The sequence below is a fragment of the Heteronotia binoei genome, chromosome 13, assembly GCF_032191835.1.
Source record: "Heteronotia binoei isolate CCM8104 ecotype False Entrance Well chromosome 13, APGP_CSIRO_Hbin_v1, whole genome shotgun sequence".
Lineage (NCBI taxonomy): Eukaryota > Metazoa > Chordata > Lepidosauria > Squamata > Gekkonidae > Heteronotia > Heteronotia binoei.
In genome coordinates this window covers 58,667,867-58,683,211 of record NC_083235.1, presented here as the reverse complement: position 1 = coordinate 58,683,211, position 15,345 = coordinate 58,667,867, and the positions used below count along the sequence as shown (strand labels likewise).

At 43.9% G+C, this 15,345-nt stretch overlaps 1 protein-coding gene across 3 annotated transcripts in view; it reads left to right on the top strand.

Moving 5' to 3' along the window:
• The window catches only part of RPTOR (regulatory associated protein of MTOR complex 1), a 538,471-nt gene that overhangs the window by 257,920 nt on the left and 265,206 nt on the right, over positions 1 to 15,345 (top strand). For all 3 annotated transcript variants that reach the window (XM_060251925.1, XM_060251924.1, XM_060251923.1), the window contains exon 7: positions 6,543 to 6,602. In XM_060251925.1, the coding sequence (XP_060107908.1) occupies positions 6,543 to 6,602 (60 nt within the window). The remainder of the gene's footprint in view (positions 1 to 6,542; positions 6,603 to 15,345) is intronic.

Sequence of the window (15,345 nt, the reverse complement as noted above, 5' to 3'; positions counted from 1 at the left end):
GGAATACATTAGACTAATAGGAAATGTGATTTCAGGTAATTTAATCTGTGTGCCTTAGTTTCTCCCTGTTTTAGTCAAGATTTTTAAAAAAACACACACATGCGAATGAGTGAATAACACCACCTTCACAGATACACAGAAGGGGCTAATGAATTGGGGGGGGGGCACATTAATTTAATATAGGATTAGAGGTAGGAATTATTAATTAAGTACCTGTATGAATCTCTGCAAATATGTGCAGGGATTGATGCACAAACATTTAAATCACCTTTTGATAGATAGCTATGTGAAACCTTAAACAGTCAGTCAGTTCAGTACTGGCTTAGACAGGGCTTTTTTTGTAGAAAAAGCTCAGCAGGAGTGAGTCGACTGCAGTGAAACTCTGCCCTGAAAGCCCAGCTGGTGAGCTGGGCTCCAGGAGGTTGCCACCACAGCACAGCTCAGTCCTTCAAGCCAGGCTCCAGGAAGCTGCTACAGAGCAGCTTGGCCCCACTATGCACTGCTGACCATGGAGCACGTGGCTGCCTCCTTCTGCCGGAGCCCTGACCATCCCAGGCAGAACTGTGCTCTGGTGGGCTCTGGCACAAAAAAAAGCTCTGGGTTGTAGATATTCCTGTATTTATAGCAACGAATTAAAATGGCAGGTTACTTATTTTTAAACACACAGAAAATGGAGATTAGGGGCTAAAGGTTGGAGCTCCTGCTAAAATTGGCAACTTGTTCCTTTTCTCTTCGGAGTGAGGCTAGTCATCAATCAGTTTACCTTTGACATAGTATTTTTAATGGGTAAAATCCCCTCTAATTCTTTGATCTGGTTTCAATGAGTTTTCTTTGAAAGTCAGAATTATGTGTTTTGTTACATTATGTATTTTGTTGCATTAGCATTACTTTGGTGTTTGAAGTAAATACAACTTGCATCCAGGTAAAAATCCGTAAAGGGATATAAAATAAGGGATATATTTTCCTTACTGCTTTTGCAAAGGGAGCATCAACATTGATGGGCTCATATTATATTATCCAGGCCTGTATAAAATTCTTTGCAGTCCTGGAAGAACTCAGGATTAGATGATTTCTTCTTTTACAGGCATTATGGAAGGAGAGTCTGAGTTTGGCTTTATGCCACCCGCCAAGTTGAGATTCAGAGGTTCTGAAATAATCAGTTTAATGTGCAGGTAGTTTCTTGATTGCATATTTCATTACAACAACTCTTCGAAAGTTAGGTTGACAGGTAGTTTATTGCCCAAGGTCACTTGCAGTCCAATTGTAAGCAGAGTCACATATTTTTAAGTCCATTGATGTTTTCCACTGCAAGTAAGCTTCATAGTTCAATGAGGATTTGAATCTGCAGATCCCATCCCACACTCATACGTAAGATTGTGGCTTTTGTATCACATCAATTCCCTTCATGCCTTCCCTTCAGCCTTCTTCATCATTGTCAAGCTTAAGTGATACTTTGGGGCTATTTATTTACTTTGATCTTGATTAAAAAAAAACCCTCTAGCAAATATTGTTCCAAACATTGCAGATATTGGTCAGTACCATACCACCACTATCTGCCACTCTTCACAAGACCAGGATTGGCAGTGTTTAGGCTTTGACCTCAGTACTCAGACCCCAAAAGCACCATCTTGTTTTCTTTTTGAAAGGCACTCAGTAATACTATCCTTATATTTTTATCAGTTTTACAGTGCTGTTGTAGACATAGTTACACCCTTATAAATCCATGGAATTAAATTGAAGTGTCTAATACCATTTAGGATTACACTATTAGTTCTTAGCACGATCTTAAGCACCTGAAAGAGAACCTCAGGCATTCTCATGCAGCTGCAACCAGATCTCACCCACAGGTTGTCAATTCCCATTCAGCATGATTAAATTCTCATTTGACCGCAAAACAATCCAAACAATATACACTATGCAAAATGGGTGTTTTCTTATTTCTTTAATACTCTGAACGAAATGAGCACAATCTCAATTATTCTGCAACACTCCCCCCCACCCCCTTAACCAATGAGGAACCTGCTGGCTCTGAGGTCTTCTAGTATCTTGGAAAAACATGCCAAGTATTAGAAAGAGCATTTGGGAAGTTCCTGCATTTTAAAGCACAATAGATAATTGAAGTGGAATGCATGGTCTAAATTTTATTTGGGGTATTATTTAGGAGCTTCTGTATACAAACCTTTCCTAGTTTTATTGTGGAACTGTTTGAGTGCCATGTATATGCAGTCTTCCAGTCATGCATGCTTACCAATACACTTGTGCAATGATTTGGTCATTCTTGATTTGCCTTGATACTATAAATAATTGTTGATTTTCCTGTGTAGTTTTTTACAAGTTACTAGGGATGAAGAAGACAAAATATAAGCAAACCTGTTTGGTTTATCTTTGGTTTTCGCAAGAGAAAATGCAGGGACCCCTAACAATAAAGAAGTAATATATGCTAGTTTTGTTTTGTGTGAAATTAGCCTGGTGACAGCAGGTGCTCATTAAAGAGAGGATTAGGAGTGTTTCCTTCACTAATCTATTCTGAAGCATGATGACAGACCTGCAGTAGCTGCAAGCTCTGTGGACATAAAAGTTATGAGCCCTTGCTGATTTTATGCTATTATGTCGAATAACAAGCAGGTCCGTGGTGAACTGGCTGTGCCCTAGAAAAGAGTATTTTCCTTACGGATCAAAAGCAGACTGATCTGATTCATTAGTCTGTTGCCTTTGAGAAGCTGAAGGCCCTCTTGAAATTTCTGAAACCTCAGCTTTATTTACATCCTGTTCATATGCATTTGTAGAATGCCCTAGAGGAAGAAAGCAAAATGACAGCTTTGTGCTGTGTGGAGTCTCTGGAAATACCTTATTATAACTGACTCCAGATGTGCACTTTGTTTTCTGTTTTTCTATAAAGAAGCAGAATGAAATACTTGACAGAGTGACATTCCCCAGCTCTATTAGGTGTGTGGGAGGTCTGCAACAGCTCAGCCACCAAGCCCTACTGCTCACAAAAACTGGCTGCTTATAAAGCATATGCTAGAATGTTTCTCCCAGGACACCAAGGTAGAAGTTCTATTTAGATCATGCACTCAGTTCGATCCTTAGGCTCCTGAAGTATTGCCTAGATGAACTTGATGAAGAAGATAAAAATTGATGTGACACCTTTGGGTGGCCGGAAGCTATGCCCTTACTCTGATGTCATCTTGTCACGTTTCACAAGCTAAACATGATAAGCTGAGGTTCCATGTGAACCACATTCTAAGGAAGTCAGTGACCATCGAGCAGCACATTCTGACATTTTGCAGATGCTGGTGAAGGCATATTGGTCAGACACCCAAGTTATGCATTCTCTATATTTGTGCATTAATTTCAGATTTTGCAATCCTAACTGGAAACATTTCATGCTTAAGGCTCAAGTACAATTTTTCCTACATTTTTTTCCTTGTTAACTTTACTCTTGCTTGTTTGAAGGTTGTAATTTCATCCATGATCTTTAAGAGGTTTGAATATGTTAGTTTCTACTTCCACAAAAGCAGCAGATAATTACGAGAAACCACTGACATAAAGGGGTATGGTTTATTCTGTCAATCATCCATGAACTTCCCCATCCTGATTACTCTATTATTATCATTCTGTACCTTTTCCCTCTCTCAGTCTGGGCTGTTACCTTTGTTAACAACTAAAAGTTTATTTTCCTTGGGAAATATGCATGACAATAATCACAAAAATTACATAATTAAATTAAAATACATATAAACAAGAATGAAATTGCAGTAATGCTCTGATGCATACAAATACTTACCGAAATAATGTATAATATTTCAAGCCAGGCTAAGTTAGAAGGAAGGGTGACAAGCAAGCAGTGAATAGTTAAAATGGATGATTAAGTAGTGAAATATTGTGCATTAGCTCAGAGTGTAAGGGTCTGAGGTAGGGGTGTGCAAACCTCCCCGCTCCTGGTATTTTTCTGGTTCGGGTATATTGAACCTCGCAAATATTGGTATTTTCCAATGTTCTCATATTCCAATATTGTAATAGTATTCAGATTCAATAAATATTTGGTTCAGTCTTTATTTGGTTCAATAAATATTTGGTTCAAATATTCAGATTCAAAAAAATATTTGAATTTTTTCTGCTCCATTATACACTATGGGGACCATTATAGTTATTGGTCTCCATCAGGAATAATGGGGAATTGATCCGGGGGCTGGGGGGGGGTCTCCTGGTTTTTTTTTAGGTTTAGGCATCATTTGCAACATAGCTGCGGGTGCCTCAGCCCCCCTGCCCTAAATTTCAAAAGAATTTGACTAGGGGGTCCTATTCCATGGGCTCCCCATCACAATCCCTTTAAACATCATTCTTATCCTCCATTGGTTTCAGTAGAGGAAAAAATGGTGTTTAAATGCCTTCTCCAAGCCATGTGAGTGGTGCTAATCCAAAGATGTTTAAAGGGGCTTTAATCCCTTTAAACTCCTTGCAGCTTGGTTCATACCGAGCTCCAAGAAGAGCCAGCCCCAGCCGAAGTGTCGCAGAGCTCTCAGCTCCCACCACCCTGGACAGGCTCCTCTTGCAGCTTGGTTTAAACTGAGATGCAAGAGGAGCTCACCAGCCATTGGGTATAGCTGAATATACCCAAATAATGTTTGGCTGAGCTGTTTTAATGCCGCAGATGGAAGGGTCCCAATCTAGCAGTGGATAAGTTGTTCTAATTTTATAGCAGGTAGAAGAACACATAGAGGAGCCCCGTGGTGCAGAGTGGTAAAGCTGCAGTACTGCAGTCCAAGCTCACAACATGAGTTCGAACCCAGTGGAAGCTGGGCTCAGGTAGTTGGCTCGAGGTTGACTCAGCCTTCTATCCTTCTAAGGTCGGTAAAATGAGTACCCAGCTTGCTGGGGGGAAAGTGTAGATGACTGGGGAAGGCAATGGCAAACCACCCCATAAAAAGTTTGCTGTGAAAACTTCGTGATGTGACGTCACCCCAGAGTTGGAAACAAACTGGTGCTTGCACAGGGGACTACCTTTACCTTCTTTTTTTTTTTAGAAGAACACATCCAGGTTTGATCACTGCAACAAGTATTATGTGGGGCTGCCTTTGAAAGCTGCCCAGAGCTTCCACTGGTCCAAAATGTGACTGTCAGGTCACAGGCAGTGTTTGTTTATGAGCAAAATTTAAAATGCTGGTTCCTCCCTTAAAGAAGAAGAAGACTGCAGATTTATACTCCGCCCTTTTCTCTGAATCAGAGTCTCAGAGCATCTTACAATCTCCTTTATCTCCTTCCCCCACAACAGACACCCTGTGAGGTGTGTGAGGCTGAGAGAGCTCTCCCAGACGTTGCCCTTTCAAGGATAACTCCTACAAGAGCTATGGCTAACCCAAGGCCATTCCAGCAGGTGCAAGTGGAGGAGTGGGGAATCAAACCCAGTTCTCCCAGGCTGTAAATGACTTGGAACTTTCTTGTTCCATATAGGCTGCTGCTCTGGATAGGGTTGCCAATCCCCAGGTGGGGGCAGGGGATCCCCCGGTTTGGAAGCCCTCCCTCCGCTTCAGAGTCATCAGAAAGGGAGGGGGAGGGAAATGTCTGCAGGACACTCCATTATTCCCTATGGAGACTGTTTCCCATAGGGTATAATGGAGAATTGATCCATGGGTATCTGGGGCTCTTGGGGAGGGGCTAATTTTGAGGTAGAGGCACCAAATTCTCAGCATAAGATCTAGTGCCTCTCCTCAAAACACCCTCCAAGTTTCAAAAAGATTGGACTGGTGATTCAATTCTATGAGCCCCGAAAGAAGGTGCTCCTATCCTTCATCATTTCCAATGGAGGGAAGGCATTTAAAAGGTGTGCAGCCCCTTTAGATGTGATGGCCAGAACCATCTTTGGAGTTCAATTATGCTTGTCACAACCTTGCTCCTGGCTCCACCTCCAAAGTCTCCTGGCTCCACCCCCAAAGACCCCAGATATTTCTTGAATTGGACTTGGCAGCTCTAGCTCTGGACTACTTTGATCAAACTGGAGGAATGGGAGAAGGACTTAGCATAAGTGATCTATCATTTCTTCCCTGGCTAATTGTGACTCTATGATATTAATTCTTCTTTTGACCTGTTTTACTTAGATACTGCTCTTTTGAGTCTCTTTCTCCTCCCCTGATTTCCATCTTCAGTGTTTGTTCTCTGGGAAACCCAGATAACATGGGTAATTTGTTTCATTAGCTCAGCTTTTTGTTCCTATAGATTCTGCTCTCTAGAAATAGTGGAGGACAACTGAACCTTTTGCCTCTTCTCTCTCTGTTCCCAGGCTGCGTAGAAACTTGTCACTGTGGCAGTTACAATACATAAGCTTGACACTGTGACGATGGAAATCACTGCATAATCGTGGTTGCGGCAAATATTGAGGAATGCTTGCTTCCTGCTATGCTGTAGCAAACTTTTGTCAACCCTTACATATGTGGACAAAATCTAACAATGAAGAACTTGTTTCTGCCACAGAACCTGTAGATAGCCTATCATTAGATATTTAATTTGTGTGCTTTATGTTTTATCTTTTCTTTTCTCTGCAGGTTTTGCATGCAGAAGAGTGTGAGACTGGTACCAGGAGTTACACTGGATTTAATAGAAAAGTAAGCATGATTTTGAGAATATAAAACAATTCTAATTTGCCTAGCCTTTTTTTTTGTAAATATTAAGTTTGATAGGCCAAGTAAACTTCTGCATAGTCAAGAAGTCTCTTCCATCTATTTTCTGGAAGCGTGTGCATCTTTGGCATGTTTTGCATGCCCGGGTTATATTGAAGAATACAGGCCTTCACAGCGGTTGCAGCAATGCGTCACAGGGAAGAAGTTAGCTTTCATCGAAGCAACAGCACAAGAAATGAGCTTATTTTGTAGCAAAATGCTGGTTCTAAGTTTAGATACCAGGTAAATTCCATTCATAAATGAGCAGACTGAGTAGTAGGATAAAAGCATTTATTGAATTATTTGTTTACTTCATGTATACACCAGTTCTCCAGTGGTCCCAGTAGTGGGTCAGTCCTGACCTATTGGAATATAGCTCCTCCTCTCCATAGGCAGGGCCAGCAAAGCAAGTTCCTTCCAGGAGGGGGTGCTATTCCCCTTAACTTTCAGTTTTGCTTGGCCCTGCCTCCAGAGCAGGATGTGCCAGCTGAGCTTCAGCTCAACTTTGCAAAAAAATAAAATAAAAACATTAATAATAATAATAAGACCGCAGAAGCGACAAGGAAAGGGGCACCTGAAGCTTCCTGGAGTCTGGCAGAAGCCGGGAGACCCAGGAACGTGGCTGCAGTTTTCTCCACACCTCCCTGAACACAGTGGCGAGCGGCAGAGACTGCAGACGACCGGGGCGGAGACAGCAGCACACGCGTCGGTGGCCCTGCAGACATCCCGAGCCTCTGTCCAGACCCGGCAGCGTGCACAGGGCGGACAGGACAGCGACAAACTCCTCCTTCCTCCCGAGGAACAGGTAGGGTCCCAGAGATCCATGGAGGAGGAGGAAGTTCAGGAACGGGGGAAAGTAGGGTGGCCTGTGCAAGGTTGCCTGGGGGAGGACTTAATGAATAGTCTGCCCCCCCCGCCCAACCCTTCCTCTCGCTGGCATAACTGAGCCTAAAGGGCCCCTAGTGATAGAGTTTTTCCAAAAGGCACAACAGCACTAGTCCAGAGGCTGATTACTTCCATAAAGGAAGACCAGGCGAAGAGGAGGTCCATAGAATGAAAGGGAGTCCCACAACCCAGTAGCAAGGCATGAACAGGGCCTACAGGGTGTGGAAGGGGAAGGAAAATTTAGGCAGGAAAAGTGGCCATTTTGTGTCTTCTCTTTTTACAGTATTCTGGGCACTTCAAAATGGTTACCCCATCTGAATTCCCCAAGGCCAAGGACACAGCTATATGTGATTTGGACTTGTCTGACTCCCCCTGTCAAGAGGACCAGACAGAAAGCCCAATAGTGGATTTATCTGCAACAGAGTCCAAGGCAAATCTTTTTGCCTGGATCCAACAGATAGTTAAAAAAGAAGTACAGTCTAGCAAAGAAGATCCTAGTCAGACCCCCAAGCTGAAGTCTAAAAAAATGCACAAAAAAGACTAAGCATCTGGTAGAGGAGGAAGTTGAGACTGCCCCTTCCCAGAGAAAGAAGAGACACATAGATTTGGAAAGTTTTCAAGCATCTAAGCTAGGGGAAGACTCTGAGGACTCAGAACTATTTTCCTCAAAGGAAGAAGGGGAGCTTTCTGAGGAAGAGGTGGAGATAATTCAACCATCTCAGAATAGGTTGTTTCCCCCTGACATTTATTCACGGCTCTTCCCTAAAATTATCAGAGCCTTGGAACTGAGTTATGACCCTAAACTTAAAGAGGAAGTGGAAACAGATTTCCCAATGGGGTCAGAGAAAACTATTCCTAAGGCCAGATCTAAGCCACAGCTGGTACCACTGCCAGCAGAGTTTTTCTCCATTATGAAGGCAGAATGGAAACACCCAGCCAAACCAAAGGCGACCCATTCAATTTTTTCCAAGTTTTACACTCTTTTTCCAAAGGCCATGAAACGGCTCAAGCTGCCCAGAGTGGATGACCCAGTTAACAGCCTCGCCTCCTCTTCCATACTACCATTGAATGCCGATGGCACACCAAAGGACCCCACGGATAAAAGGATTGAACAAGCCCTACGAAGGGATTTTGAAGCTTCAGTCACCTCTTTGCAGACATCAGTGTCGGCTTCTTTGGCTGTCAGAGCCATTTATTCGTGGGCTTCAGAATTGGCCAAGGCGGAACAAGACTTGCCCAAGGAAGTTAAAGATGAGCTAAAGAAGATTGCCTTGTCTGTGGCCTTTGCAGCGGACGCTACTCTGGACGCTATGCAACAATCTGCAAGAGCCATAGCCTCAAGCATGACGGCCCGACAGAACACTTGGCTGCGAAACTGGGACACAGATCCGCCTGCAAGAGCCAAAGTAGCAGCCATCCCTTTTAAAGGCGATTTAGTCTTCGGCCAAGGCCTAGAGCGCTACCTGGTGGAGGACAAGGATAAGAAGAAGTTTCTTCCATCCAAAAAGCGGGACAGAGATAAGAGACGCTTCCAGCCCTTTTGGGATCAAAGGAGGGACTCCAAGTGAATTACTCCAATTCTTATAGGGGAAGATGGCAACAGAAGCCCCGCAGTTCCAGATCTTTATCTTTCAATACCAAAGGGCAGTCCTCCAAAGGCCCGAGGAAAGGCAATATCACCTGACTATGCCCGGAAAAGTCCCCCAAGGGCTATAGGGGGCCGTCTCCAACACTTTGCCGAAGTGTGGTGACAGACAGTAACAGACAGATAGGTGGTGGAGACGGTGTCCAAGGGCTACAGTATAGAATTCAAGACAGTTCCACGGGACAGATTCCTGGAAGTTCTCAGGAACAAGTCTCCTCAAAAACATCAGCTTTTGCTATCAGCCATCCTCCATCTCCTTGAGATAGGGGCTATACAACCGGTGCTGGAGGAGGAGAGGACCCAGGGTGTCTACTCGATCTTCTTCATCATCCCAAAAAAGAATGGGGATGTGAGATCAATCTTAGATCTGAAATGGCTCAACAGAAAGGTGGAGACAAAGAAGTTTCGGATGCAATCCTTGCGGTCGATCCTCCTAGCCCTACAAAAAGGGGACTTTCTGGCATCGATAGATCTATCCGAGGCCTATTTACACATACCAATTCGGCAAGGGTGCTGCTGTTTTCTTATGACGGCAGCCACTACCAATACAAGGCATTGCCATTCGGCTTAAAGTCCTCACCCAGAGTCTTCACAAAGATACTGGTGACTTTAGTGGCAGCCCTGCATCTCAGGGGAGTGTCATTGTTTCCTTACCTGGACAACAGCCTAGTCAAGGCACCATTATTTACGCAGATGAAGGCGGCCCTGGAGGAGACAATGGATATTCTATCCTCCCACGGGTTTGTCATAAATCGGGAGAAGAGTTCCCTCACACCGGCTCAATCCATCCTTCACCTGGGGGTGCAGATCGATATCAGGGAAGACAGAGTCTTCCTCATCCAGGAAAGACAAGCGAAACTGACACAACTGATCCATTCAGTGTTGCAGGCCAAAACGACGCTAGTGATGACTCTAGCAAAATTGGTGGGTCTCTTAGTCTCGTGCCAGGACCTTGTGCAATGGGCACGTTCCCATACATTATTTTTAATAAATAAATAAATAAATAAATCCAGTTCTTCCTGCGTCCCTTCCAGACAGCCATTGCTCAGAGGAAGCCGCTCCAGGTAGGAGTGCCTAAACGGGTGAAAGTGGCCTTGCAATGGTGGTTGTCGCCACAGCAGTTCCAAGCCGGACAGGCTCTGTGAGAACCAATTCAAACAGTTGTGACGACAGATGCCAGCTTGTTTGGCTGGGGGGCACATGCAAAAGGACAGATGGTTCAAGGGCGCTGGTCTGGTCAGGAGACCTCCAACAATATAAATGTCCTGGAACTGAGGGAAATCAGACTAGCTCTGCTCCACCTTTCAGACATAGTGAAAGGTCAACATGTTCTAGTCCAAATGGACAATATGACGGCAAAAACCTTTGTGAACAAGCAAGGGGGGACGCGATCGAAATTCTTGCAGCGAGAGGCAACTCTGCTGATGGACTGGGCGGAGACAAATCTTCTGTCCCTGAAGGCGACACACGTTGCGGGAAAGGACAACGTGTTAGCGGACTGGCTCAGCCGTCAGACCCTGGATCCAGCGGAGTGGTCGCTGAACAAGATGGTCTTCCGTCAAGTTTGCCAGAGGTTCAGGTTTCCAAAGGTGGACTTGTTTGCGTTGGAACTAAACCATCAAGTTCCACACTTCCTGTCAAGAACAAAAAATCAAAGGCCATGAGCACAGATGCATTGCACGCAGAGTGGCCCAAGACTCTTCTTTATGCCTTTCCCTCAGTGCAGGTGCTGCAGAGGTTCTTGCTCAGGGTACAGGACTTGGGGGCAGAGGTAATAGTAATAGCACCTTTTTGACCTGAAGGGTCTGGTTCCAGGAGTTGATGCGTCTCAGGGTAGCCGTATCCTGGATACTTCCGCTAAGGAAGGATCTTCTGCTATAGGGAGAGGTGCTGTGTCCACGACTGGAGATGCTAAGATTCACAGCATGGAAGTTGAACGGAGGCAAGTGACTGAGTTGGGGTACCAAGAAGGGGTTGTGGATACCATGCTGGCCTCTAGACGAATGTCTACTAATAGAGTGTACAATGCCACTTGGCAGACCTTTGTATCCTGGTGTCAGGAGAACAGTGCAGACCCAATGGCTGCTAAAATAGCAGACGTGCTAGCCTTTCTTCAGGCGGGTTTGGAGAAGGGACTTCTTTTAGTGCCAGAGCCCTGGGTAAAGCCATTTCTAAATCTACAATTAGTAGATGGTTGCGAGGCTACATCATCGAGGTGTATAAGGCCAGGGGATTGGAGCCTCCATCAGGCATCCGAAGGCAGGTAGCGACCATTTCAGCGGTGAGAGGTGATAGGAAGGGCAAGTTGCTGTCCAAACAGTCACACATCAAACGCTTTTTAAGAGGGGTGTCTCTCCTTAATCCACCATAGGCACACAGGTTCCCTTCTTGGAATTTGAATGTAGTGCTTGAGGCATTAAGTCACAAGCCTTTTGAGCCTATGGTTTCATGCAGTTTAAAGATGCTTACTTTTAAAACGATTTTCCTGGTGGGGATTACTTCGGCACGCAGGGTGTCTGAGATTAAGGCATTGTCTATACACAAAGATCTTTGTGTTTTCCACCGAGATAAGGTGGTCTTGAGACCTGACCCGGCCTTTGTCCCAAAAGTTAATTCACTGTTTCATAGGTTGGAAGAGCTTATTCTTCCTTCCTTTTGTCCCAATCCGCAGCACGAAAAGGAGAGACTATGGCACTGTTTAGACATTCGCAGAGCCTTAAGCTTTTACCTGGACAGAACTAAGCCTCTAAAGTCCTCTGATTCCTTATTTGTTTCTTTTAGTGCCAGAGCCCTGGGTAAAGCCATTTCTAAATCTACAATTAGTAGATGGTTGCGAGGCTACATCATCGAGGTGTATAAGGCCAGGGGATTGGAGCCTCCATCAGGCATCACAGCTCACTCCTTAAGAGGAGCAGCCACTTCTACAGCTTACAGAGCTTTCCCCCCTATGGAGGTGGTGTGCAGAGTGGCCACTTGGCGCTCCGTTCATTCCTTTACGAAGCACTACCGTATTGATAAGCTCACTTCAGCTGAGGCAGCATTCGGTAGGAGGGTGTTGCAGGCTGCTATTTGATCCAAAGGACTGAGTGGGCCCACCCTTGGGAACTTCTGTTATAAGTCCCATAGGTCAGGACTGACCCACTACTGGGACCACTGAAGAACAGAAGATTCTGTTCACTTACCGTGAAGTCTTCCTTCTTGGTGGTCCCAGAGTGGGTCAGTCCTCCCCGCCCGGTTTGGAATTGACTCAGTCTTTGCATCAATACACTGGGAGGCCCGGGAGTTCGGGCATTTGTCTTTCTGCTGAGGTTACTGTGGACCATGTAATTGCACATGGGGAGTTATTGGTTACGGGCGTTCTGATTTGGTTGTACCAAACTGTCCAGTTCCACCATTGTGAATAAAGGAAGTTGGATGATTCTGTGTATGCTTCCTTGATTCTGGGTCTGGGAGGGGACAACAGATATTACTGTGGTGTTCTTCCCTCGGTTGCAGTTTGTTTTTTAGTTTCTAGTTGGGAGTCAACTGGCTTGAAGACGAACTGAAAGTTAAGGGGAATAGCACCCCCCCGGAAGGAACTTGCTTTGCTGGCCCTGCCTATGGAGAGGGGGAGCTATATTGCCATAGGTCAGGACTGACCCACTCTGGGACCACCGAGAAGGAAGACTTCACGGTAAGTGAACAGAATCTTCCATTTTCTTCCCAGTGACCCGAATACATACTCTACTGTTATTCACGGTCACACCATTGCCCTCCCTTCTCCCCCATTGCTCCTCCTCCTGTAGAATGTTAGGCTATGAGCTCCTGAGGGTAGGACTTACCTTTATTTGTTACTTTGTAAAATCCCTTGCATGCTGATGGTGTTTATATGAACAATAATATTTGTGCTATGATAGCATTGAGTATCACTTGCAAGTAGGGCCTATAGTATGCAACACCATATCACTGAGAGTAAATTCTGACAAGAGATGCAGCATTTCCCTCAGTCATGTTCTCCTGAAATAGGAAGGGGAAGCAGGAGCAGCACCAAGGCAAACAGATCGCTTAACGGGACTAATGGGAATAGTTTCCCTTCATTTCCCGTCTCCGTTATACCAGTTTTAACACTGCCCTATCTGTGGTTGTGTGAGGTCATTTCAGCATCACGGTGTTAGAGATACAGGTTTTATTTCTCTGGGAGAGAATCTCTGGCCATTTCCCCCCTCCTTTCCCCCACTATTCTCCCTGCAAATGCTGGTGTCCCTTATAGTGTCTGTTTTTAACACTTTCACAACCAGCTGCTCAGTCTGTGCTTTGAAGGAGGAATAATATTTACAGGGCACAATTGGTGATAGGATAGGGTATAAGAAACTCCGTTTCATTAAGTTTGGGGCGGTTGCTGAGAAACCTTCCCTGCTTCATAGTACTGAAGAAGAATAGTGTGTGGTATACCAGATTAATGCATGTGCTTCCCTTCCAGATTGCCTTGCCATTCATCCATTTCTGTGATGACATGTAAGGTCATTTAAAGGAAATAAACATACTTGTTTTTCACATATCCTGCCCTTTTCCCTATGCATGTTGTGTACTTTCTGTATACATGTTGTGTACTTCAGTGCAATAGGCCCTCCTGGGGCACTTAGCCTTAGTAGCTGCCCAACAATGCAGCTCTCTGACATCCTCCCTGCCTAGTAAACTGGCAGTTGGACTGTGAACTGAAGGAAGAGGGGTTCTCCTTTGGCAAGCTCTTGATAGATTAGATGAGGTGTTGCAGACCTTCCTTTCCAGGAAGTCAGTCCAGTCAAATATTCACTTCCATATAAGCAGCTTTTTATGTGTGTGTATATGCCTGTCTTTGGGTTTGTGTCTACATTTGATGCTGGGGGAGGGATGAATTTGGAAAGACTTAATTGAATTAACAGATCTTGCTATACTCAGTTCTAAACTTTTCATACACACAGAGTTTTACCTTATCATGTCTTTCCTGAAAAGTATAGCTCAATGTAATATTATCCATTCAAAACCTTGGGAAGCTGTTATTGGGAAGCTTAGAGAGGGCAGAAGAGGGTTAAACAAATGGAATATTGGTAATCATTCTCTCTGTTCTCTTTTTATTTTCCTCTGTAGCACTTATTATAAAGGAATTTACCGAATGGTATTGTTTTGCTTATCAAGCTGCAAGAGAGTATGTCTTTTCTAGCCAGTGTAAATTAGCTATCCTTTAAAATAAAATAAGCTGACATGTCTGGAGGGTGTTAGATATTGAAGTGCAGTGTTAGTGCTCTTTGCAAGCTTAGATTGAGAAGAGTTGATATTGCTGACATTGCAGCATGCCTGCAGCTGAGTGTACGTCCACAGAACTCTGACATCTATTTTGCACTTGGGGTAGTGGGGCATTGCTGCAACACTATTGAAGTGCGTTGGCACAGATGTTGTTGTAGGTCGCATTGTGGCAGCACTGCAGAATAAGAAATGCTCACTGTTCTTGCTTAAGCTATGACTTTCTTCAGCCACCACAATCATTCTCTCTTATGATGGCCAAAATTCTTTCTGCATCTTGAGTGTCTGCCAAAAAGTTGGGAAAAGAAAAAACAATTTGTTTTCCAATTCTTGGGCACATTCTGTCTCTTACTAAAACAAAATGATAGCTTTTCTTTAGTATCTGTTAGCAGCTCTTTAATGAACCTTCCAAACATATTGCCATTAATATACCCGCCTAGTGCAGAACAAAATGATAAGGATAGTGTTATTTCCCCTTTAATTCTGTTCATGCAATACAGTTGAAAGCTTAAATTAAAGCCTTTTGCAGTGTCCTATATGAAATTTTGTTGCTGACAGATGTTAGTATTTTTATTCATGTTAGGGGGTTTTGAATCTCCGGTCTTTAGAACGTTGTTTTGTGTTCAGGTACAATTGACAGAAAACAATAAGAGGTAATTTGATTTTCAATATGTCTTTCCTTTAGCGGCATTCTTTATCAAGATTAGTTCGGAAAACAAACTATGGACTTGTTCTGGTTTTTGATGTGGCTATTCAGAAACAATTAATCTTTTTTTACCTATCATGGCAAAAATTGCAGAACAAGAAAGCCTAAGGGTATTCTTATTATAATGAATAGGTGAGGAGGCAAATACATAATTAAAAATACTTTGATTTGAAAAAAATATGAGATTTTGTAGT